The 27,761-nt window shown below is 36.1% G+C and overlaps 1 protein-coding gene across 1 annotated transcript in view; it reads left to right on the forward strand.

Moving 5' to 3' along the window:
* LOC111638896 (lysine-specific histone demethylase 1A-like) overlaps positions 1–27,761 on the forward strand; it is a 219,115-nt gene that overhangs the window by 187,275 nt on the left and 4,079 nt on the right. Inside the window, exon 14 of the mRNA XM_023384700.1 lies at positions 27,003–27,098. Coding sequence (XP_023240468.1) covers positions 27,003–27,098 — 96 coding nt within the window. The remainder of the gene's footprint in view (positions 1–27,002; positions 27,099–27,761) is intronic.

Below are 27,761 nucleotides of genomic sequence, written 5' to 3' on the forward strand. Positions count from 1 at the left end.
CTCTAAATGATGCTGGATCTTATATTTAAGTAAATATATGAATTATCTATCTGCTAAATTGGCTAGATGATGATGATGATTCTCTTAAAAAACACTATTTTTAATTAGCTTCCATCTGTCATTCTCTTCCACGCGATGTAAGCAAACATGGCGAATTTTTTTTTTTTGGCCATTTTTAACAGGGATTTATGCTCTCCTCTACTTTTTTTATACTTCAAAATCCTTGTTTATAGTTTAAAAATTGCAGTTTTTTCTTCTTCTTTTTTTACGTATTTAACTAAGCTTGATACAGTTTCATTTCGTTAATGATGCGATTCTGCAGGAAATTTGAGCGAATTTTTTTAACAGAAGCAATTTAAATTTATAATTATTAAACATTTGTCGTTGTAAACGGCGATTTTATTACGATTTTTACTTCGATTCAGTGCTAGAAAATTAATAAAACCGAGAGGGATCGAAATGCTTTGAAAGTACGCGTGGAAAAGTTGTTAAAATTCCGTAAATTTACAAGAAAAGTAATTTAAATTTGTAAATGTCAGATACTTTTCATTGTAAGCAATGCGTTACTTTCGATTTTTACCTCGATTTAGCGTTAGGAAATTAATAAATCCGAAACGAAGGAGCCGAAGTTCTTCGAGACGAGACGTGGAAAAGTTGTTGAAATTCCATAAATTTACAAGAAAAGTAATTTAAATTTGTAATTATCAGATACTTTTCATTGTAAGCAACGCGTTACTTTCGATTTTTACTTCGATTTAGCGCTAGAACATTAATAAAACTGAGACGAAGAAGCCGACATTTTCTGATTAATGGTGGTATGATTTATATAGATCACGTGACGCATTGGTGGTAAGAAGTAACTAGCTCCATTTGGAATGGAACAGGATTATTGTTGATGATACACTTGATTAAGTCGGAGTGTCTGTCGTTAAATCAATTAATTCCGCTTGATTAACTGTCAGTCGATAAAAACTTGCAGTCATAACCCCGTTATTACGTTTCGCAATACTTCTTTCGACGTTTCTGCGGGGGTTTGATGGCGTATCCTGCATTTAAATCGAGTTTATTGTGCGGCGAAGGTAAAACTTGTGGTTCGTACCCTTCGCCTGCTGATTTCTCAGCTGAATATTTCGGTTTAACTTGATTTATTTGGCTGTAATTTCTGTTTGGGCGGTGTTTTTAAACCTTGTTTTTCATCCGCTTCCAGCGGGTTTTGAGGTCGGAGATGGGTCGAAAATGCTTCGAAATATGCATATTTTTGTAAAAATTCTAGTTTTGTTGCTGTAAAAATCGTTGGGGTGTGTTCATCTCTCTTCATTCCGGCGTATACGGCGATTAAAATTGTATATACGTGCCTATCAACGGCCGAGTGGGTAGAATCACCAGTCGCCGCGGGTTTGCGCCTCGCCAGCGAGCTTGTCACGTGAATTTTCCGTGTCTTCTTCAAGCGCCTAACACCCGAATTGGACCAACTTCACGTAGAAAGTCCACCCTTCTTGGCAGATCAACCTTATGTTGCGTTGCCTTATCCCAAATTCAATCTGTACCCACCCACAGAAATATGTGTTTTATTTTAGTCGAGATCCGAACCTATGCTTTTCCACGAGTTTGCGAGTCGTATGTGTTTCAGTGGTTATGGTTGGAGCAGTTAGCGTGTAGAAGGGCGCGGGTTCTGATCCCAGCTGCAATTTTCGTCTAATGTTGAATATATTGAGTTAATTTTCTCAAGAAAAGACGTGGAAACCACATAAACGAACCTTCTACTGAGACGAGAGGTTACGGGTTCCTATCCTATTATTCCACACGGAGATCCGAACCTACGACTTTTTCGGAACCACAAGACCCGAAATCGTGTGAGTAACGGAGACTTAACCTATGAAAGGAATGGGTTCGTATCTAACACTTGAGATCTGAACCCACGACTTTTCGAAATATCGTTTAATCTCTTCGATATAACGTTACGCAGTTTCGACTGTCGCCAATAACGTTTTTGAAAGCGTAAAATGGCTTAAATTAAAAGATAAAATCTCTCGCGGGACCTCTCACGCGGCATTTAATTTGTACAATTATTTTTCCTTCTCCCCCCGTTCTTCTACGTCCTTTAAACGACGACAAATTCGAATTTGCTAAATTAAACATTTACGAGTTTTCGAAAGTTGAAATATTTATATCATAAATTTTTATAATTAACCGAGTGGAGCGGGTAATATTTTGACATCTGTCAAACTCTGTTAACGCTTTAACACAAGAATTCTTAATTTTGATGCATTTATAGGGGCATGAATAATTTATTTTTGGTGCCGATAGATACACACAAACTGTATGACTTCACTTGCCATACATCACACAGCTGTCGACGTTCGTTTTCCAGGCCCCTCCTAACCGCAAATAGCATCCACCCTATTTTGTTCGTCGATCCCCCCTTTACGTACTTGGGTGTAGTGACAGTTGAGGTGATGTAATTGTTGTTGTGATTAGGTGTTGTCGTTACTACGCTAAACGTCCCTGTAACGAAGGGAATTTTATATTCTTCTCAACTTGACAGGGTGCATTTGTGTGCAAACACAAAATTTTCCAACCCCTTCTGTCCGTTTCTGTGTTAGCTTAATAATTAATTAAATCCTCTACGTAGTTAGGTGTTGTAGTTACTATAGTAAACGTCACTGTAGGAGTTGCTGTATTCTTCCCATAAAGTGGGTGCAGTTATGCAAATACGTTACCTTTCTACCCTTTGTTTTACCTGTTACAACCCGAACTTGTTTTTGTGTTGGCTTAATTAATGAATTAATTATTAAACTCGCCAAAACCACCCTTGCATAGTTTGATTTAGTGACAGCTGTATGATTAGATCGTATAGTATTACATTGTAACGGGGGGAATTCTATATTTTTCTTCGTACAAGAGGTGCAGCTATGCAAACACACAACCTTCCTACCTGTTTCACTACACCAAACATCACCATAACGAAGGAAATTCGCTATTCTTACATAAATGGGTGCAGTTGTGTAGCCTTTCTACCTGTTTCACTACACTAAACGTCAATATAACGAACAGAATTCCATATTTTTTTTATATAGAACGGGTGCAGTTGTGTCCTTTTTACCTGCTTCACTACACCTAGCATCACTATAACGAAGGGAATTCGCTATTCTTACGTAAAAGGGTGCAGTTGTGTAACCTTTCTACCTGTTTCACTACACTAAACATCACTATAACGAACAGAATTCTATATTTTTTATATAGAACGGGTGCAGTTGTGTCCTTCTTACCTGCTTCACTACACCAAGCATCACCATAACGAAGGGAATTCGCTATTCTTAAATAAAGGGATGCAGTTGTGTAACCTTTCTACCTGTTTCACTTCACTAAACGTCACGGTGAGGACACGTATAAATGTACAGTGAAATGTATAAACTTCTGCACAGACGGGGCGTAGTTACGCAAACAAACAAGATCCTCCCCCTTTCTGTATTAAAGAATTAATTACAGAACCGATCAATCCCCTCTTCTACAGTTGGATATAACGACACATTTGCTGCGGTTACAACGCCGTAACGAAGCAGATTCTATACTTTTCTACCCAGACCGCGGGGGTTCGGTTACGCAAACACACCTCGGTACTTAACTTACGACCCGACCTTAACTTGTTTCCCGTATTAGTTTAATTAAAGAAATTAATTACGTCTTTGATTTTTATAGCCAATTGGAAAGCTTTTTAAGAATTAAGTTATGCGGATTCTTATCTCTGTACATAAATAGATATGTAGTTACGCTGGTTAAACCAGTTTGGAAGAAATTTTTACAACCGGGTATATGCTTTTTATATGCTTTTATTATTTGTCTTTTGATAAGATAGATCCTGTAGATGATGTTACGCGTACCCTCCGTTTGATCGGTTAATATATCTCTTTAATGGAAGTTTAACAGTTGAGGATAAATTACATGATTTATGCATCATTCCTTAAGGGAAACTTTCGAGGAATCTTTTCAATTTTGCACGCTTTAAACTTGTCTAATGTAGTTTAATCACTTATTACGAGTTTATATTCTACAATAATTTGCATAATTTATGCTCTGCTGCATTCTAAAACTCGAATTTTCTATGGTGAAGTTGTTTCGTCTCTATACTTTCGACTTGTTCTGTGGGGGTGTACCGAAAAGGAAGCTAATGTTCGTGCAGTTTTTCGGGTGTTTCCATTGTCGTGAATGGTTTTATGCCCATACTGTGGGAGAAATGTACCCTCGAATGCTGCAGATTGAGCATTTTGTGCTTGTTCTATGGGAAAAAGTGTTTTCGGCTGCTGCAGGTTATAAACATTTTAAGCCCATTCTGTAGGAAAATGCCCTCAAGTGTTGCAGATAACGTATCTTATAGGAGAAATATGTCCTTGAGTGTTGAAGAGAAAAATGTCATTTTATGAATTTTACACAGGATAAAACTGCCCATAGACAGTTGCAAAAACTCACTCTCGTAATAAAAACAAGCAGCTTCACATTTGAAACCACCGTCTTCTTTATTTAATGCCAGCTTCTAATTGAGAATAAATTGCATAATTTTCGCATGTTTTTTGCTGAAAAAGTACATTTTTCTTTTGCAGAAAGATAAACTTTGCATATTTTCAGCAGACAAACTGAAAAAACAAGCGATTTTACAAGTTCTCCGAGTGTTAAACGGTTGATCGTAGGTTTTGTACGGAAGAAACATAACCTCAGTGCGCAATTTTACGTGTAAAATTATGTTTTGCCGTCGTTAACAATTACCCAAAGCTTTCCCAAAAGCTTCATTTAACCGGTAGATACGTCACACTAATGGAACTTTAACGATTGACGTGGCTATTAAAAGACTGCAAAAGGATTCCATTTCGCGGATTTTTCGAGTCTCGAAACAGAAAAAAACGCCTGATGTTCCATCGACTAATGCTGTATTAACTAATTTAGTACGCGGCCCTTTATGAAAATATTCATAATTCCTGCAGGAACGAAGGTAAACAAAGGTATTGTGCGTGATGTATATCTAATGCAGTCGGAAGAAAAACGGAGAAAACAGGCCATTCCAGGGATTCTTGGCAGATTAGTCACAGCACTTATTGAAATGACTAGGGACGTCTGAATGGAACATTAGCGTTTGATGTATCGATGTCGTTTCCGTCTATCTACTCTCTTCACTTGTCTGAAAGGTTTTTATTTCTTTAAGCTCGCCTGACTCGAATAATTCTCCAACGATTCCATGTTCTTTGTAGCACCATTGATTGATGCTTCCTCCCTTCCTCTGCATGTCTTTAAGTCGTACGCGCGAGGGATTGATTTCTCTCGTGAAGAGAAAGTTAATAATCGAAGCTGGTAGCATCCTCTCCTCCGCTTCCTCCAGCTTCATCACTTCTTCCTCTTCTTCCTTCTGACCTTCTCTATTAATAATTCTGATGGAGAAATTATAAATTTTAGTTAATAAATCGCGTATGTGATTCTGCATAAACAAACTTAATTAATCTCATTGGTGTGTGCTACTTGTTAAAAGTTAATCCTGTCCAGTCGGAATTTTGAATACAAACCGAGATTCGTACATGCATATATGTCGTATGGAGAATCCTCCCCGATGAGAACAAACGATCCCAATTATTCGAAGAGATTGTTGGTCACGTACGAGCCGTTTCCATGACGACGGGACGTCATACGGACCGGAAGTGGTGTAGCGTGACACTCGACTACGTCTTCCGCCTCTTCCGCACTTTTGTGTTGTTTCTTGCTTCGCAATGCTGCTCCCAATCATTAAAAAGTGAGGTTGGATTCCTGTTTCGGAATTTTTCTTTAAAGTTTTGTTTTCTCCAATGATTTTTTCCCTTTGTTTCTTTAATTATTTTTCTCATAAATTTGTTTTTTCTTTTCTTTAAACTGCAGTGAGGCTCGAAAGGGAGGTTTCTTCCCGCAAGAGGAGGATCGCCTTTCTCGCGGATGAGTGCTGAATTTCGCCCATTATTCAGGAGTTTAACTCTTTAGTTACGTCACAAAGTAATTTTTCACGTGCAGAATTTCACTCGGGATCAGTTTTATATGGAATCGCGAGAAAAACACCCTTAATTTTGTCTTACAATGCCAAATTTAAGCACTCTTTACCTCATTACACACCCAATTCAGCTTCTTCACCGATAAAACATCTCTCAGGAATAGGGTGCAAATAGCAGAATTTCTCCTTAAAACTTATCTTTCTGTGCCCATTAAGAAGTTTTTCCAATCCTTCCACTATAGAATCACCAATTTCAGGGAACAGCTTGCCTCTTGCCCCCTCCTCCCATCAGTGGCGGATTCGTTTCCTTAAAGTAGATGGAATAGAGAGAATTTGGCATATGAAGATTTCGCTCCCACTAAGCTAAGATGTTATTAGCCAATAATAAAGAAAGAAAAAAAAAAGATAAGGGAAGGGCGAGAAAGAGAGGGGGGAAAATAAATAGAAGCAAATTTGTTTTCACCCGAGCTTCGTCCGTGGGCATTTTTTTTCCACCAGCGAGTAATCGGCAATCTAGGAGGAAGTGGAGTGTGTATGTGGACAAAAGGTGTAGGGGGTCTGCAAGGAGAACGTGCTGGGAATAGCCAGCACCGTATCGTCAGCAATTTGGCAGATAGGCCACCCTCCCTCCCTCTCTTTCTCTCTCCAACTCTACCGCTTTTTTACTGTTATCTTTCCTCCTTCCCTTTCATCGTTCGATGGACGTTATCGCACAAGAATATGAACTAGCGAGCAGATTAATAAAATAGTTTTAGTACCTATCGATCCTCTTCTTCTTCTCTCTTTCTTCTCCCTCCCCTTTTGCTCGGTCTCACTTTCTGGACGTTTACCTCGATTTTATAAATTTTATTTGTGGAAAAACAACTTGATTTATGGATAGGTGCTCCAACGGTACATCGGTTAACAACAATGCAATACGTTGTAAGCGGGTATTTATTAAATTATCTCGTATCTAGAAAGTTTCTTATATAAAAGTCGATAAGTCCCACCCCCTTTATAAAGAGAATTTTCGCTTGTTTGACTTTCTAAACATAGAAGCGTAACGCTTCTTCTCTTCATTAACTTGCAACACTTTATACTACATTACCCAGATCTTAACGGTTTTATGAGTTTCTCACCGTTGTTTAGGACCCCCTTCTTAAAAAAATATATATATATATATAATTTTTCCGTTTTGGATAAGCGGATACCGTAAGATGGAGGCGGAAAAAAAGGGGAGGAGGAAGTAAAACGGAGCGGAAAGAGCCAGAGAAGCAGGAAGCGTCTCCTCACTCGTATCTAGTTTTACTTCTTCTAAAATTGTATTCAGGAGCTTTAATTTTGTACAGAATTCGAGTATCTTCGCCTTAATTTCGCGTGGGATTGTAACTATTTGCATTCCCATCCCCGTTGGCATTGCACAATAAAGGATAATGGTGCCATAATTTTCATTGCATCCCATATCAAACCGGTCAGAGTGGTGGAACATTAAACGTTATTACCTGTTATAACCAAAACTTAACTTTATAATAATACATTTTATGTGTGGCTAAGTTACACTCCGCTTCGGAAATTTAACATTTTCTAAATTCTCTCCCCTCCTCTTCTAAAAAGAAATATTCCCATTCTTCGGGGTGCTGTCTTAATTTTAATATCGAAATTTTGTCTTTGAAAAATTGTTTCCTTCGACTATAAATGATTTTATAACCGCATTTTTGGCTGTTTTCTTGTCACTTTAAGTTTAAGAAAGATTAAATTTAGGGACTACAACGAAAGAAAAATGAACTTTTGGGGGTCGAAGCGGAGGAAAGCGTTAAATTTCGAGTGTAGAAAAGTAAAAGCATCAAGTTTTACAGAGTCGAAAGCCCATAAGATTTAACTTAATCGCATCCGGTTTTATTAGGGGGGATGGCCCAAAATTCGATACACTTCGCTTCGAATTTGTCATGAATAATTGAAAACGGACACGCTTTTAATATGGTGATATAGTTTTAGAATTGAAGAACCAGACAATTTTCGAAATTTATGTAAAGAAAAGTGATGCCAGACCACGAAACACGATAAAGGCGGGTTGGAGTTGTACACGTTCCTCTTAAGCTGGATGTAGGAGGGATGATGTCGGATTTTTGATCGTTTCGGTTGGATAAATCCCCATCTTCCCTACTCTACGTCACTGTAAAATCTGTTAATTAGCGATAAAGTATAATAGAAGTGCTTACATACAGGAAATTTTAATCAGGGGTGAAGTATCCTCCTCTCGTTATAAGCGAGGGATGAAGCCATTTACCGCTCGATACGTAAGAAGGGGGATGCATTAACTAACGATATTTACGATTGTTGGTGCGAACTGGCGCCACGTAAACCCCACTATCGAGTTATGAGGGCTTCCGTTTACGTCTCCTGTTTCATTAGAAGTTAATCTTTCTTTCAGGGGGTATTTTAGAAACGTTGGAATTTTATCTAGATTGTCCCATCTGAGGTATTAGTTAGGGGCCCTAAATGGATCGTTTTTGTTATCGTCGGACGGCATATGGGGCTTAATAAATACTAGAAGGCTATAAGTTTATGACGGGGTGGTGTAAGGAAACTTTCGTTCCTCCCATGGTTCGCTTTTCTTAATGGAATTTTGGCGGTTTGATAACCGGTAGAGCGAGGAAACTAAATGAACTGGTGTTCAAAATGAATGGTTTATGACATAAATTGGTTTTGCTTCGATTTAATGTTTGTGGCGTGTTAACGAGGATTCGGCTTATTTTTTTTCGTTTCTCGTAAATTGTTTAATGATGATGTACGTCGTTTATGTCGTTCGAAACTGCATTTCTTCCTCTTTATACTAATGTAGAATCGCTATAACGGGATGAAGCACTTCTACGCTTCGTATCTGGAACGTTAGAGGAGGGGATACGTTTATCGAAACGGGATGTGTGCCTCTTTGTGACGGAATGGCATCGCTGTAACGGGGATGAAGTGCCTCATTTAGAAAATTTGTCACACTCGTTTCTAGTAGAAGATTCGGATTCTCTAAATTGTTTCGGGGTGATACGCGTGTTTACGTTGTAAGAAACATGTGTTCACTTTTACAACGCTACAACGGGGGTGAATACTTCATACACTCAAAAAAAATTCGTTATATTAGTTTCCAGCGCGTTATTTTTCCGGTTTTGTTCTTATTTTGAAGACGATTACACGCGTTTACCTCTTTATAATAAAGCGAAATCGCTATAACGAGGGCGGAGTATCTCGTACATTTTACAATACCGTGACGTGCATTTTTTTTAAACAGATTCATTCCGTAGAAGAGTAACAATTTAATAACGGCGGTTTTGAGCGGTGTGGCGTAACATAGCAACGTTAAGTCGAAAATCGAAGCTTTCCTGTAATTTATCACGCGTGAAAAACGTGAAAACTGCACGACACCGTGGAAGAAAAACGAAATTAATTATCTAGCAGTAGAAAGTCTGCGGGGGGTTAGGTAGTGGTCGACATTACTCACACCACTGCGGGAAGGTTCCATTAATCCAAAACAGGACGACCCGTAGATTTTTGCATGGACGGTGATAAACGATCTAACAGACCGCAGAGATTGGTTTTGTTGACTAATACCCAACCGAGCATGCTGCGGATGCTTTGAAAGAAAACACACACAAACAGCACAATGGACTGTTTGCATGCCTGCAATAATTAAGGTACTGCGAAAAGGAGGAAGCCAAGAATGTTGGAAGCAGAAGTTGCTCTTCCTCTTCACTCCCTTCCCCCTCTATTTTTTCAACAAAAAGATTTCAATTCTCCAGCGATTTAAACGCGAAATCTACTGTGTTCTTCGGGGTGCCATTATGGTAATTTCACTATTGCAGCCGTTTCTTAACAGAGTCAAGATTGGCGTTGTTAATTACAATCTTGAGAGACGAATCAAAGAGGACCCCACCATTAACAATGATTGGCACCACCGCTTATTTATGTCTCCTACACGTAACGCTACTTTGTCAATCGAAATTATAGAAAATTGTGGCATCGCGTGTCTGTCTGTTTCGCTCTAAGTAGTCCCATACGCTACGTTAATGGACGTGGAAACGTTATTTGCAAAGGTGGGTATTGTCACATAGTTAGCAGGCCGTCGGTCTGTCGGATCGTTTTCTACGAATAAGAGCTTTGTCTCGAAAATATGTTACAGAAAGAATAAATCGTAACGTGTGACATGAAGCTTACGAAATAAAAAAGAAATCTTTGATGTGATTTATTGTTTTTCTAGGCACGTATCGTGTTGAGGTTACAGAATATTCCCATAAGCAACATTTCAATAACATCAACGGAATCGGTTTAGTCACTTTGCGCTGGTGTCGAGCTCTTAATGGTCTGGAGCAGTTTTGACTGGTCTACAGTGACATAGCTCTTTGTCACCACCCTGCAATACCCCAACTCTCTGTGAATTTTAATATCGTCTTATCAAAGAAGCATATAGCTTAGACCGGGTCCAATGTAATTATCGATGATACGTGACTTCAATACGGCATCATCTGGGGGTGCCACAATGGTATTGCACGTATTCTTCCTACTTTTTTTCATGTTATCTACGGTTTCTGTACGCGAAAACGACCTTCGATTGTGTACAATGTAGAGTTTAACGTACATCAATTTAATTTACGATTTTTAAAGGGTGCCCAGGTGCTTTCAAAGTACGATTTCAAAATGGATGAACACACGGTCCAAGGGATAATGGTACGTTACTTTAGTGAGGGAATGGTGGTTCAGCCTGAAAGACACTACACGAAGCGTGTCTTTGCCGCCTATTTTTCCAACAACATCTGGTCGAACTTTGCACATAAATCACGAGCAATGAGCAGATTTGCACGTCTGTGCCGTTTGAATAATTGATGTAACTTAGGTAATTGGAACTTTACTGGAACCATCGGCTCCGTTTGATCTTTTTGTCAAGAACTCTGTTTTGTCACCGAGGTCCGTTCGTCCGTGACATGTTTATCAGAGGCAGATGAATATCACGAAATTTATTAAATTTGCCCACTTTCCACGCTCACCACTATAGCTTGAGGGAATTTATTTATTCATCGTGTCGCTTTATGGCAACTCTTACAATCCATCAAGCGCGGTTCGGTGACAAATGTTATGTTTAGTATCTACTACTCCATCTACAAGTCTATCTGGAAGCTTGTTTTTAAATTAACCGTAGCATTTCAATAAGCAAAGGGGGGAGGTCGTGTAACAAGATTCCTACTGGACTTCAACATGCGCCACCCCGAGCGTTAAGATACATCTCTCTGTGAAGAAACCTATGCCCTTTTCCCATTTCTACTGTTACACGCCTGTGTTGGGCACATTCGTCGTCTCTAGACTCTTTGTAGGTCGCTTAATTATTGTTTGGTTGCGCTCACTGCTTGCTCTCACCCCTTCGGTGACATTCTTCTTCCCAATTAAAATTATTTCGTTGTCTCTTGCGGGGTGGAACGGTGGCCAAAATTCGAGTTTGGGAAAACTGCTTTGCATCCGTGGTGTGGTAGCTACGTGCGTGACACTCGTACATAACTGGCATTCCTGGGGGACAAAGCAGAAATTAATCACTTGACCGAAATTACTTAATTGAATTAGCGGCGAGAAAAAGGTGAAGACGAGATGGGCGGTGCCTCGGACCTGTATCATCCATCACCGTGTTCGTTCCCCCCGCTCCCCCGTGTGTTTGCTCAGGGGAACATCGGTCGCTCAGCGGTTTGCAACCCTTTATCCCCCAGCGAGTTTCAATTATCTCCGTCCGTCTCGCATTTGATTACTGTAGTAATTAGTTAGCATGGGGATGCAAGAGGTGGACTGCTACAGTTTCGTCAAGACGTTTTGTCAAGTTCCACCCCTCCGTCGATCGATTCCTGTATATTATAAGTGACGTGGCTCATTGGAAAAACAAGCGAGTTACGACGACTTCTAAGATGCCAACTCCTGCGGGAGGACCCGAAAAAGATGAGAAATGTCTCCCAGGAGGTAAAAGATTTACTTGTGAAATGGGATGTCATATTTGCTATTTTCTCTTCTTTACAAACGTTCCATTTTTTGACATTCTTCGCCTTTATCGTTGAAAGAAGGGAAGCTTCTTGAATGGAATAAGTTTAAAGGATGCCATTTTTTTACCCTCATCTCTCTCTCCTCTTATCGATTTTAATGCTAATATTTCTTTAACAGCCGTATAAACCGAGCGGTTAACTAGCAATTTCCAGTTATCAAGAGGATTAGAAATATAAAAAAAAAGTACTCCAAAGCACTCGCTTTATCATTTTTACATGAAAGTGCTAGCATTTTCAATAGAGACACAACCATGAAAGAATATTTCTTAATTTACTCCTAAATAATTGACGAGAATGGATCATTAACTAAGGCTTTAGTGGAATGAGGAGGAGGAGGAGGAAGAAGAAGTGGAGGAAGGAAAAAATGGTGCAATCGGGGCGTCGGGAAATAAACAAAGTACAGTAGCAGATGGTATCGGAGCGTAATTTTCCCATTGCGTGCTCTGACAGCTCTGCAAAACCGGTGTGACAGACGGTTGGATGAAAGAAATTGGCAGGCGACCGAAGTCAAGATTTAACGCCAGAATTGAGCCTACGTTAAAACTCTATCGGTTTAACCGGGCTCCGACGTGCCACCACGATTTGGGTGGTTTGAAGCGTGACGCGACGCGAGAGCAGGTATAGAAACCTCTCTCCCCCCATTTTACTCCTCTATTGACAGGAGGATATGCACTGTCACATCGCTGTCGGATTCTTGTCTTGCGTGTAAGATGTAGTCTCTACTTATCCGTACGAACGTACCATGCCGAGTGTACCTTCAACAGAGATGGACTCTAACGAGTTTCGATAGAAGTTGTGCGCTTCTATTTTTTCCTCTTCTTCTTCTTACCCCCCTTTCTCTAAGGGGTGGAGGTTGGAGCGCTTTTCTATCTTGGTGTGGTGCATCAATTGTTTTTACTTTTACTTGTTGTGACAAGGGAAACAAGCGAAAAGTTTTTTTCGCTGTTGGAAGACACTCCGTCCTCCTCTCTGACATGGAGGAGGCAAGAAGCGACGTAATGGACAATCGATAGTAAAGGGAATTCTGGGAACAGAAGTTACGTTTTATCTGACCTGTGACAAATAGCATCGCCACTAATCCACCTGATGGCGATATATCGGAAGAGGGGATCGAATCTAACATTTCTGTCTTCTTTCTTTTTCCGTCCCTCCTCTAACTGGTACCGAAAACAATCGTCCAACAAAGTTAATGATACATAAATCGGGGGTGGTGCTGATTCATGTCTCCGGCGAATGTACCGATTTTAAGTTACTGTACTTTCGAGTACAGATGTAATTCCACGATTGTAATCATTCATGATGCTTTTGAAAACTTATAACTAGCTTTTTAGTAATGTAGAGCCTGGAAAAAATGTCATTTTCGTATTAAATTTTAACTTTCATCTCATTAAAATGGCAAGAAATTTAAAGTTTAACCTTACGACCTTCATTCTCGATCCTTTCCTACGTTTAAAATTCTGAATTTTTAGAACTTATCAGGATGTAAGCGAAATTCGATTATAATGAAATTTCCATTTTATATAATATAATATAAATTAGGATGATAGCCAGTCGGTCTGTTCGTACGTAATAATATAAAATGTTTAATGTCGGTTGGCCTTTAAACACATTAGATTCTGCCTGTTTGTATAAGAAAAACATTCGTTCCCAGAATTTTTATCCGTTTTTTCTTGGAATCTGCCTCTCTCTTTCTCGGAATAATGCACCCGATTTTCCTCAAACTGGTACAGAATCTATTTTAAAGTAAGAAAAACGAGTCTAGCCAACGTTTTTGAGAATCTTTTCGTCGTTTGTAGTCAGAATTTAAGAAAATGAATTGTTTATATACACGAAATATTAAGAAAACAATTTTAACATATAACAAATAAATTTATTAACCTTTAAAAAGGAAATTTTGAAGCTTCTTCAGACGGAGATTCCTGATTTAAATTGTAGAAACTCCGCCTTAATAACGCTTGTCATTAGATACACATTTGATTTTGCTTTTTTTGTATTTTTTATTTTTGTATTTTTTTTCGCTTCTTACCACCTTAAATAATAAATGGAAACGGTTGTTCATTTCGGATTGCAACGCACAAAATGTTTAAATGTTTTAGAAGACATTCAGAAAGATGCCAACATCGATTTTACTTGGCAGATACAACTTTACTTCTTTCTACTTTCCTCCTCCTCCACCTCTTCTTCTTCTTCTTCTTCCGTTTCATTCTAAAATTCCCGTGTTTCAATTATTGAAAAAAGAAAGAAAAATGTTATTCGAATAGCTTAAATTAGTAATAATTTTATTAGAAAAATAGCGTTTTTCTAAAAAATAATCCTCTTTTATAAACTATCGAATGCATTTGTGAAAGATGCCGGAGAGCCGGGTGCATCCAGCATCCTTTAAGAATCGCTACCGTTGATGATGTTTTTTGTGGCATTTTTTTAAAAATTTGTTTAGGTTTTTTTTTTTGAATGACGAGTCGATTTTTCTTTTATTTTTTTCCCCTCTAGTTTCTTCTCCTTTTTTTAAAGTGCAAATGAAAACATCTTGACGTTTTCAATGATCCCCTGCCTCTCTCTCTCTCTCTCTAACAAGTGTGAAGACTAGGATGATTCCAACTTATCGCTTTAAGAACTTTGACTGGCTTTTTCTCTTTTACTTCCTGAAAAATCGATATTTTTGATATCAACGTAAAAATTGTTTGGGGGGAGTCAAACGAGAGATAAACTGCTACAGTTCTACTTTAATAACAATTTGTACTGCTTGATAAATCTCTATATAATTTCATCCCTTTAATGAAAACTCAAGTTTTTTTTTTCTTCTTCTTCTTTTTCTTATTTTATCTTCTCCTCCCTAACGAAACTTTGTTGTTTATTTATTTTTTTTATAATTATAATTATATTTAATTAAAAGTAAAGATTTGAAGTTCGTGATTTATTTATAATTTTCAATGATAAGCATTAAAGTAAAATTACTGTGCTGGTCAGCCGTTAAAGCTATGTTAATGTTTTTGTTTAGAATCCGTAAATTGAAAATTATTTTTGTTTTAAATTAAATATTTCATGTTTTATTTTAATCTGCTCGAGACGACGTTACTTAAAAATGGCGTGAAAATTTTTGTAGAGGGAGAAAAATGTATTTTTCTGTTAATATTGCGTTATTTAACATAAAAAGTCTTGTAGGAAAAAAGTTAAGGTTCTATGAAAAAAAAATGTTCTGGAAAATATTGCATAGAGGAGAGAAATTCGAGGATAAAGTTTTGATTAAAATGTTCCAGAAAAAGGAAAAGTTCTGGAATAGGAACGCTTTTTAAAATGTTCCAGAAAAAGGAAAAGTTCTGGAATAGGAACGCTTTTTAAAATGTTCCAGAAAAAGGAAAAGTTCTGGAATAGGAACGCTTTTTAAAATGTTCCAGAAAAAGGAAAAGTTCTGGAATAGGAACGCTTTTTAAAATGTTCCAGAAAAAGGAAAAGTTCTGGAATAGGAACGCTTTTTAAAATGTTCCAGAAAAAGGAAAAGTTCTGGAATAGGAACGCTTTTTAAAATGTTCCAGAAAANCATTCTGGAAAACATGTTTTAAAAATAGCAAAGTTTTTGGGAAAAGAAGATTCTAGAAAAAGAAATTAATGATTTCAAAAAGACTCCTCAATAAATATCATATAGTAAAAGCTAAAATTCTAAGAGAAAAGGTCTGGAAAAAAGTTGTACAAAATGAAAGATTCGAGATGAAAATGATTCTAATAAATAAACTTGTAGACTAAATGAATAGTTTTAAAACAGGTTTTGCGAAAGAGCTAACGTTCTAGAAACATCGTTAAACATACAAAATTATCGATACGGCATACAAAAATTACAGAAATTTGTAAAATGTGAAAGGTTTTTAAAAATGAATTTTTATTCTAAACTCGATTCCTGCTATTAATTAATTAATCTATTTGTTTATTTTTCTTGTTTATACTGTAAAATCAGCCGAAAGAAAAAAATTAGATGATGTATTTTTTCTTTATCCAACTTGTAAAATTACAATCAACGAAGACCATAAACTTTGTAGATAAAATTCCAAAAAGACAAAATAGGATTATTTATGAAGGTCACGAGTCACGTAGAATTCGTCATTAATTACAACGCATGTGTTTAAAATTCATATCATGTGCCCACTTTCTACCAATGGAAAATTGCTGTTTAACTTTAGTCCATTATATATATTTATATATCTTCTCTAGTTTACTACTATTTATTTTAGAGTATTGTAGAATATATCATTTTACTTTTCTTAAGGATTTAGCAGTAGACTCTCCTTTTATCTCTAAATCGTTATATATTTCTAGAATAATATTTTCCCAAAATATTTAGCTTTTCTAAAAATTGTAACTGCACTTTATTTCTAAATTCTTACGTTTTTCTAGAATATTTTTTTGTAAATACTTTTTTTTCAGAATAAGATTATTCCGGAACGTTATTTCAGTAGAAACTGTATAAAAAGCAATATTTCTAGAATATCTTTTCTAAACTTTTTCTATATTTTTTCCGGAATCATAAATTTTCTGGATTATTTCTTAAGTTTTTAGCTTTTCTTGTAAGATTCTTTTTCTAGAACCGCATTTTTCTAGAACCTCACCTTTTTACAAACAATTTTATCTTAAATCCTTAGCTTTTCTAGAAGATTCTCTTTTTAGAATTGCATTTTTCTAGAACTCTTATACCTTATTTAAAAATAATTTCTCTATAATTTTCCCCTTCAAATCCTAGCTTTATATACAATATTATTTTTCAAGAACTTTTTCTAGATCAGTTTTTTAAACAATAGTTTTCTAGTTCTAGAATCCGTTTCCTTCAACTTTTCTAGAACCTTCTCATAATTTAAATATATATATATATACAGTATTATTTTTAAAGAGCAAAAATAACGTCTTTAATAACACGTTTACGATGCCGAAAACGTCTCCTCCCATCTTCAGCCAAGCTTAAGAAACTGTTGCTGTTATTCCTCCATTAATATCCCACTAAACATAATTTAAATAAAGTTATACACGTTATATGCTATCCGGATTTTTCATATAATATATATATATATAAAATTTTTAAACCGTTTACACCAACGTTAATTTTCTAAGTTGAGTTATTGAAACATTAATTTTTAAACGAGTTTTGCGGTTGTTATCGCCGTTAAAGTTAATACCTTTATGTAACTAATATTTTTAATATATTATTAAGCAGTTTTCTTACTTTATTTTTCTGTGTGAAATTAATTTTCCTTCTCCTCCTTATTTTATTTTTAAGTTTTATAAATTTACGCTTCGTTACTCTTTAGAGGAGAGCGTAAACGTTATACGTGTTTTTAATGAATTTTGATGTGTCCTAGCTTTTTTTTTATCATATATACTTTTCTTTATTGCCTTTAAACTGTACAGTAAGTATGAACTGTATGATTGTACATAATATGATCATACAATGAGTATATGGCCTATAAACTATAGCATATAAGCTTATAAAGAATATATTATTTATATAGGATTCTAGATGATTTAACGAAGCGTATGATCTATAAAATATAAAATCTTATAGCAAAGAGTTGTGTAACTTTCCCGGATAAAAAAGTTAAAACTTTGTGTGGCGCCATCTGTTGTGTGATTTTATTTAAAAAGTTTTTTATATTATTAATTATTATAAATGGCAAAAGGTAATATTAAGGATAGACATGAGTTTTATTTTTAAAAATTGTAAATGCTAATAACGAGTAAAATCATTAATTCCGACCCCACTCGAGATATGACACGTGTCCCCCTCTCTATTTTCTCACTCAGTCGATCCTTACCCATCAAAATTTAATCGCATCAATCCTCCTAATACAGAAACCTTCCTGAAAAATTTCAGAAATTTTCGACAAAAGGAACAGGAGTTATTAAGCTTCTGTTTCTTTTGTCCATAAAACCCAGAAGCATTTCTAGAAAAGTGTAAAAAAATCTCTGTAATTATTGAGGAGCTCGGTAATTTCCATACAGAATACGCTAATTAATGTGGTAGAACGCACGCACGTTTACAAGCTTCGATAACATCCCCACAAAAGTATTGTTTGTACGATTTACAGAGCTTCTGTTTAAGCTTCATTTTACGTGTCTACTAAATTAGTGCTTCAAGTTTCGTTTCTATAAGCCTCTAACTTGTTTTCTCACGAATTTCAGCTGTTTATATATCCTTTTTTTTATTACCCAAGACATTCGAGATTCGTCTAAGGAAAACCAATTCACACGAAACTTTATTCTATAGAATGGAACCCATTACCGAGATTTTAAATAACACCAACTCGACATAATTTCGATTTTATAAAAATTCACAATCCATCTTCCGTTATTTCCTTATGGGAAATTTTTCAGAAAAATTCTTCATATTCTAAACGTTTATTAAAGCAAATTTCCGATAGTTTAATTTTCGAATTTTCCATTGTTTCGCCATTGTAAATTAAACTTCATTAAATTCTGCATTTGGCATTATATATAATTTCGAGCTCGACGTCACACGGTTCATTACAAATATCAAATTCGTGTGTATTTACACAGAATAAAGCAGTTAAAGTTTATAATTCAGTAACGTAAAAGTATATTAATCATTCTTCTCTGTCTCCCTTTTGGAAGAAAAAAAAAGGAGGAAGAGGGGTATAAAATATTGAAAAAAAAAAATTCGAGGAAACGTCTTTAACTTATATTCATTATCAGCGATTTTAATAAAAGAAGAAGCTGTTTTATCGATGCGAACAGTTCAAACAGTCTGCAAAGATCATAATTAGAAACGTCATTTACGTTTGCTCCAATAAATCCGATCCCCTTTTCTAAAGGTTTTAATTGATTCCAGATGTTACGACTGTATACATTAATCTTTCAATATTTTAGAACTCGTTACGCATGATATATCTCTCTCTCTATTCTGGAGAAATTTAATGTTTTCGCTATTGTAAGTATTAAAAAAAAATGTATTTTCTAGCTCCGTTTGCCAAAAAAATGGCTTAAACTTTGCTTATAAAGTCACGAAAATGGGGTAAAAACACGCTGCAAAAACCTTTTCGTGTGGGATGATCGCTTTAAATAAACGGGTAGAAAGGACTCTAGAGTGCTTGTTAGACTCCCAATTTGATGTGGAATTCTTCAAAAGATTTTACTCTATGTATAATAACTTAGAATACTTTTATCTAATTCCTCTTCAGATTAATATCCTCGTATAACGTTCACTCACTCTCTTTACGTTTAACTTGTTTCAAATGGCGTGCGGCTTTGATTTGCATGAATTAATCACTAAATTTAATCTTCTTTTACCGTTCTTCAGTCTCTTTTTATTATTATTATTTTCTTTTTTTTCTTTTCTTCTCTGATAAGTCTAAAAAACTAACTGCTCTTACTCATCTCGAGCCATAAAGCCGATCATAAGAACCCCCTTTACAAACCTGGCAGCATTACATTGGAGCGAATAAAATTTCTACCATTTCTTAGCTCCCTTTTTGACAACTTATTTTCTGTCTCCTTTGTCAGAAAATATCACACACGCTGTTATCTCGAGGAATTGTAGACCCCCTATCGCTATTATCCTCCTTTTGCTGGTAGCTTATGACATATTTTAGGTATTGTCGCCTTCTACTACTTTCTATACATTATATATATATATGTGTATTTTTTTCTTTATGTATGTGATGTGTATGTGCGTGTGCTTTCTTCTTTTTTTCGGCGGAGGAAACATTCTTGCTCTTTTCTATACGACGAGTTCGACAATCAGGAAACCATTAGGACTTCTGCAAGGGGGTGTTCGCATTTCTATCCCCTGTTCTCGTCATGCACGCTTCTTGTCCATTAGTAGTTCGACACAGCTTCTTTGCGACACTCCTAATGGAATCGGACGTTTTATGGGGACCTTAGGAAGGGATAGTGATGCTTTACACCTTCTCCTCTTCCTTCTTAATATACTTCCTCGGGTGAAGAGCGTTTATATATATATATACAACACACACAGCAGAAGTATTTTTCTACAAACTTCACTTTCGCGAATTTGTCTGATCCGATTTAGTTAAGCTTCCTTCGATAGCGGGGTGTGTGTTTAACTATAGAATTGAAGGGGTTTTCGCAAGATGTTTCTGTGTAAACACGATTAGTCTGTTACAAAGAGATGTCGGAGAAACATGCTAATTAAGTAACGTCATTAAATAAAGTTGGTGCAGGTATTTATGATGAAGAGACGTCATCTTAACTCGAAATGAACTCGCTTCTCCCCCTAATATAAACTGTGTTGATGTTTAGTTTGGGATTAATTATCGAGATGCGCGAATTTATTCTATTTTTATTTTTTTTCTTCTTTCTTCATCGTTTTTTATTCCTTCTTAGTACATTTCTTAATCTCCAAACTTCAAGAAAATGTAAATGGTGAGAGGGGAGAGTAGGAAAATTAGTGATAGGATGCCTTCTTCAGATTCTATCTCACCCACTAAAATTGCTTGAGGGTTCTTTCAGCGCATTCTTCATTCCCTAAATGCTATCAGGAACGTCTCATTTTTCTGTCTATTGAAATATTTATGGTTCCACCAGTTGTCTTGACATCCTTATCTTTCAGGTAGGTGCGGCTAGTGGCTCCGTGACGTCATGGAACGGGGTGGTACTCGACAAACCGCCGGTTATTGCACATTCGACCTTTGAACCCTCTTCGTTCCGTTACGGGGGTGTGCCACGTTTCGGGAGGCGTGAAATTGTGCGACACGCACTGTATTTACTGCATGGCTATTAATGCCTCAACAGGCAATGGCTGCGGTTCACCTCTTTTTTTTTCTCTTCTCCTCCTCCTCCTCCTCCTCGCATTTTTCCTAATCCAGAAATCTCTCCAAGATGAATCTATTATTAAACAATTCTTCTTTAATTTTAAAAATTGAAGAGAAACGTTGATAACCCCACTTTTTTTTAGGAATTAAAATATTCTCTTTTCTTTTTCTTCCTCCGTTTATTTTCGAGGGATTTGTTTCTTCGTCTCCAAGTTTTTAATATATTTTTTTAACTCTTAACATTGAGAGGAGGTTGAAAAAATAGGTTCTGATCTCTTAATTGGATCCCATTTACTTCAGCTCACCTTCTGATCTCCTCTGATCGTCATTGATGGAATACTCTCCCCCTTTTTTTGTCTTTAACTTCCCTTCAGCCCATACTACCCTTGGGGAGGTAAAACTACTCCGTACCCCGTCTAGGAGTAATTGTATCAATATTTTATTCCTTACCCATTGTCTTGGGAGAAGTCTAGTCGCTTCTAGCACCAAACTGTCTCATTTCGTTGTTTTCCTGCAACTGCTGTTGTTTATTGAACTCGCGAATTTTCGATTTCTGTTACAGAAATCGTTTCGAGAATCCTTCTTGTACAGAAAATCGCCCACTTTATTTTGTTGCCGGCCTCACTCTTCTGCCATTTTTACTCACACAAAGTGGCATTCCTTTTTCTGTTTTTTTTTTTCTTAACTTGGTTCCTGCCGAATTTTTTTTCCTCTTAACATTAATAGGGATCAAAATTTTGTAGAAACTTCACTCGTCAATTCCCTTAACAGTAGGAGTTAAGGAACGTCAATTTTTACCATTTGTATGCATATTAAGGTGCATTCTTCTTGAAAAGTTTATCTTATTTAAGTGTCAAATGAAGTAGGGGCTTGCTTTATCCGTAAGGAACTGCATAAAGGCAGTAAACAGTTGTAGGAGAATGCATAAAGACAGTAGGAAGTTGTAGGGGAATGCATAATGGCTGTAAGCACTCGAAGGGGAATGCATAAAGGCAGTAAACAGTTGTAGGGGAATGCATACAGTAAGGAGTTGCAGTGGCTGCATTAAAACAGTACAGTATGTGCAAAATGGCGAAGGTAAAATCATTACTTTCACCATTTTGTGCACCAAATGATATTTCTCCTTTTAAAATTTGGCTCCCAACAAACTCGGGTCATTTTTCTTATCACAAAAGAAGTACGTATCAATAGAAGAGACAAGAATCATCGTCCTTTACCATTTTTATATTCCGAGTACATGGAAATTCCTAATAAGGATCGAAATAAATTAGGATTTCGATCCTTAATTATTGAGGAGGTGCATAAGAATCACAAGAAGGTGAAGCAACACTTTTATCGTCCTTTACCGTTCTTCACATCAAATCAGCGTGCCATCATTTAATTCGACTCCTACGTTATTTTAACATTAATAAGGATGAAAATTTAGTAGAATCCTACACCCAATTACTTTTATATCCTTAATTAATGCGGGAATAAAACAGTGAAATAGTAATTTGAAAAAAAAATTGCGGCTTTATTTCTTACTACCAAAGAAACATTGACTAAAACTAGGGCTTAAGTTCTAGACAAGAAGTTAATTGAGGATGAAGTGAATGATGGTTTCGTATTTTAAATAATTAATTATTTTTAAAAGCGAGAAGAATAAGAAAAGGTGTCAAGAAAATGAATGGGGTTGATAAAAAAAAACGAGGGGGGCAACTATCTCGAGTATGGATTTATTAAGAAATTATTCTAGTAGAGACGAAAATAGAAAGTTAGCTTTTACCTTTTATTATTATTATAAAAATTATAAATTAGAAGAATGAGAAGAGAAGAGGGGGGAAGATAGAAAGGAAAATGAATGTTTTAAAAAGGAAAAAAACAACGAAGAAAGTTAAAAAATGTTCGAGAAGTGTAGGAAATATATCAAGCGCTCCTAGAAGTACATTATAATAAGAGTTTGTTCGTGAATGAGTGGATAGCCTCTCAATCACATGACATGCAAATCACATGCAAGGTGAAGGAGAGAAGATAAATCATCCCAGCTATCTGTCCAATGGATCTTTCTTCATTAAAGCCGGTCGCTGGACTCAATGATGTAAATTGGCTAGGAAGGAATGTTATTTATGGAGTGGTACCACTGATATATAATAGGAGGAAAAAAACGAATACTGTATAATATGAAAATTTCCACTTGTTACATTGTTAATTTTACTCCAGAAGGGTTGAAAGTTTAAAGGAATTTCCAGGGGGGGGACGAGCGGTAAGTCTGTTAAAATCCAATCGGTTTTATGGTTAGGAGCACGTGCGAGCGTGTGTGTTAGTGGACGTTGACCCTGTTGGATACTCGCCCTTCTTCCATGGCTAGGGTCGTAAATATCCTCCATTAACTGTTAGAGATTCTTTAGTGCATTGGAGGAGGTTTTGGGCGCAAGAACCGATGTATGATAATTACTAAGTTGATATTTGCCAATGCGTGCGTGAGGCGTTACGTGTTACTCTCCTACCGGATCACTACCATAAAAATATACGTTATGAAAAAAAAAGTTATTAATGCAGATAGTGATGGTTACTCTTTGCTTTGCGTGGAATTTTACCAATCGATTATATTTAAACGGGCGTAACCTATTTAGATTGTTTGCTAATGCTGCACGCACTACCTAACTGGAGTTTCTTTGAAGGTCCCCCTAGATAGATGCTTTATTTAAGTTGTCAACTTCTCTTGGGATTCTCTGCTCCAAACTCAGAAGAGAATTTCTTTTAAACAGATTATTTTTGTGTGGATCTTTATCGAGGAAGTTCTGTTTTCTACGACGATCGCTCCTGTTAAGAACAGGAGAAACTACGTAATTTTTTTGTATTTTTTAAAAATAAACTGGTGAGGCGATCCTTCTATTTTTTAAGGACTCGAAAATACGATCCTGAAGGACTCGAAAATACAATCCGAAGATTCCTCACCCGAAAACCAAGAAGATCCTCCTGAAGGAATCAGTCTCGTAATTAAATAAAACTTTAATTTTATTGAGGAATTTATCCGCATCCTCATCTTTAAAGAAATTAGGGGGGTAAGAAATTCACAAAAAAGCACATCCCAGTCCCGATTGATTCTTCACGTCAGCAATCTCACTACAAGATAAGATATGACATATTTTGCAAGGCAGAAAGTTTATTTTATTAAGGGGGGAAACCGTTGCAATTTTCGAGATTTCTGGAAACAAAGAGCGGATGTCAATGTTTGGAACCTTTGCAATTATTATGTATATATTCCGCTTAAGTGAAATTGTCTACAAAATTTCGAGGATTGGCTGAATTCCAAAATTCAGACTTTTCTCACATTTTCTGTAGGAGAAGCCAAGCATGGAAGTTAAAAGACGTGAGTCGGCAAACATTCCGGAAGGGCATTTCCATTTTTACATGAATTTGTCAGCCGAAAAAACGATATTTCATTGTGCAAAACAAGCGAACAAATTTGACGTCATCATATTTCCCCCTCCCCCTTTTTTCTATTCTATATTTAACCACTGGAGAGATTTGTTTTCTCTGATGCTTCCAGTAACACTACGCTGAAGGGTAAGGGGGGGTGTTTTTCCTGAAATTCTAGCGTGTCGAGTTAATTTAAAATGATTCAGCTAGCATTATAATCTGTTCGATATTGGAAAAAATCTATTGAAGATATTTGGAAGTAAATAAATAAATAAATAAAAAGTAATATTAGAAAGAAACTTTGGAGATTTTCTAGATCAAAATCGCTTTAGAAATGCAAAAAAGCGTGAGTGGGATGTGGCATTTCTTTTCAAATTTTTCCACATTTTTTCGAATTTTGAATCAAACTTGGTAGAAAACTGTCTACAGACGTCATCACTTTGCAAAATCCCCATCTAGAAGCAGTCCATTTCGTTCTTTACTTTATAACACGACCGTCAGTAGTGGGCTTTACTCTTGCATCCTCCACCCCTCCAAGTAGTTTTTTCCCCCTGCCGCTTCTTCTTCTTCTTTTTTTTAGAGTAAGCCCATTCGTTTTTGTGCTGCACAAACGTGCTGCAACTTCTATTGATCGGATTAGATAACTTACTTAATCTCATCAGAGTTGGGGATGGATTTACATTGAGAAAAATGCTTTTACTCGAGTACATGTAAGCATTTTTAACATCTCTTCAACATGTATCGATCCCCCGAGTTCTAGAGTATAGTTTTCGTACTAGATGATAAGAAAAAAAGTTTTTTTTGGAAGATTATAAAGGTATAATTTCGAGTTTTTCACGTGTTAATCGGTGAAAATCTCCTCATCCTCATCCGCATCACTTAAGTGATGCGGATGAGGATGCGGAGGAGTGTCGAAAGATTTAATTTCTATCAGTTTTTTTCGTGTTTTTAGAAGCAGGAAAAATATGGAAAAGGAAGTTTTTGAACTTCGATTGTACAGTGCTGCGGTTTTTTTATTCTATTTTTTGCTCAATTTTTATAAAAGTAACGCGATATCTTACATTTTGATTATATTTCATTGCTTCTATCCATTTTTCCGTCTAAAAAAAAAAGATGCATTCGGATTGAATTTCTACACTTTTTCTTTAACAGAAAAACATAAAATAGAATTCTCTCCACTACTGAATTTAGAATAGTTTATTTTCAGAAATTTTTTCCCTTTATTTTCCTTAATTTTTTCCCTATTAATTTAATCATTTCGAGAGGATGAGCAGCGAAAAAAAGTAGCGAATTCTTTTAAATTTCGCTTCCTCCTTTTTAAATTTAAGGTTAGTAAAACAAAATAACGTTTGAGTAAAAACCGAAGTGACGTCAAAAATTTAGGAGCCCTCTTACAGCCACTAAAGCGAAGTAGTTTCTCAGCTGTGGCCCATTAAATCTCTCAAGGCGCTATATGTTTCCAAACACCTGACTGGCGGAATTCAAAACTGCGTCCACAACCACATGGGAGGTCCCCTGGTAGCTTTCCTACCGGGGATGCCAAACGTATTGATCCTCTACTACTAAATCTCCTGGCAGCCATCGCGTTAAACATCAGGGGTCTTCGCACCTGTGTTTGCTATGCGGTAGGCAGAGCGGCTTCTCTTCCTCTATACCTACCTATTCTATATAATTAAACGAATTCTGAAGAGGTTTACGCTTTCAAAGTACTGTAAAATCCCTGTCGGATACGTCGCAAATCCAGTTGGTTCATATCAGAATTATGAAGATGGAAAAAATAATTTCTATCAACACGTCTTGCAATGTTTACAACTTGTAGAAAAATGTCTTTACAGAGGATAAAATAAGTAAACTTACGTCTTGAAAAGAAAATTTCTAGACAAAGAAACGTTGGAAAACTCCACTTTTAATAGAATTTTAAGAATTTCCTACTCAGAAATACTCTAGAATCTTATCCACATCTCTATTCTAGAATTTTTTTTTTTTTCTTCCTCCCTTCTCTTCTTCTGTAAATTGGTAGATTTTTATGATAATCACCACTCGACTCGATATCATAAATGGAAAGAAGTAGGTCGCAATCAATAACATCTCGTCTCCAGTTGCATAACTTTGCACAAAATCGAGTCTAAGTCCATAACAAAACGAAAAGGTTTATAGCTGAGCAAACATACATCGAGTACAATAGGAGATGCACTTAATGTCTTTCAACATTTTCACTAGAAAATGGTTGCACGTTTAAGAACGTAGTGTTTGCCATGCTTCTTCCAACTTTGATGTCATCTTTATTTTTTCTGTTGACAGCTCATATATATATATATATATATTTTACTTCGTGTCGTGTGAAATTTCACTTCTATCTTTGTGTACATCCCTTTTAACATTCCATCAACCAATGGGAAAATATTTATTTGTTGCCTTTTTCACCCAGCTGTGTTTAAGATTTCATTCTTTTGCTCCGGGCCATATTCTTAATGTGAAAAAGTGGTTGTAAAAACGACGTTGGCTGATTCTTAATGCTGCTGTGCGAAAATTTTTCTTCTTCTTCTTCTTCTCCTTCTCCTCCTCCTCCTCCTCCTACCGGTTCCAATCGTGATTTTTCTTAAATGTTCCCAACACGTAATGGGGCTCGTAATTCAAAAATACTCTACCCCACTTTAACCGAAATTTGCGTAACTTACGAGTTAATGATGCAAATATCTCGCAGCTTGCCAAATTTGAATGTAGTAAAGCTGTTGTTTACGTTTATAAGACCCTGTAAAAGTACTTTTTTTTTCTTCTTTCTAGTTAGAAATGGCTACTCGTGTGTTCCTGTTGCCTTAGCTGAAGGACTCGATATTAAATTGAACACTACTGTAAAGCAGATAAGATACGGATCTCATGGTAAGTTTGAAGAATTTTATATTGTTATAGGTGTTAAGAGACTAAAACGATTTTTAAAAAATTCCATTAATAATTAATTTTTGAGCCTTCTATATCGTACAGTATCTAATAAACACCAGTCGGTGGGGGGTGACGTTCGAGGATACAGAATGACAACCTTTCCAGCTAATTTATATCATTGTACAAGGCTTTGAGGAATTAAAATTAATAGAAATTTCGATTAATAAGTAATTTTTAAGCATATTTTGAATCGAATTCCTTCCCTACTGTACCCCCAATTAGTGGGGGTGATCTTCAAAGGAGTAGAACTCCAACCTTTCGAGCGAAGGAAGAGAAACGAGAGCAACGTCTAAGTTAAAGAAAATTGAAAAATCGATATATTTTTAAAATGAATTTACTAATAAAAAAAAGAACAGAAAGAGAAAGAAAAGGAAAAAAAAATAATATATATATATANTACGCTATATATATATATATATATATAAGGTTTTCGAATTTTTATTTAGCAATTTAGAGAGATAAATTAGTTAGAATCATACGTTTTTCATGAATTTATGATAAGCTGCATGGCTGGAAAAAACTGTTATTTTTCCATGGTTCTTGACAGGAAGATAACCGTGAAGACACCCGAAACTCGGATAGTCCAACACTTTAAACCGTATT

This window comes from Centruroides sculpturatus, unplaced genomic scaffold (genome assembly GCF_000671375.1).
Source record: "Centruroides sculpturatus isolate CEXI.00-Female unplaced genomic scaffold, Cexi_2.0 scaffold100, whole genome shotgun sequence".
Taxonomy (NCBI): domain Eukaryota; kingdom Metazoa; phylum Arthropoda; class Arachnida; order Scorpiones; family Buthidae; genus Centruroides; species Centruroides sculpturatus.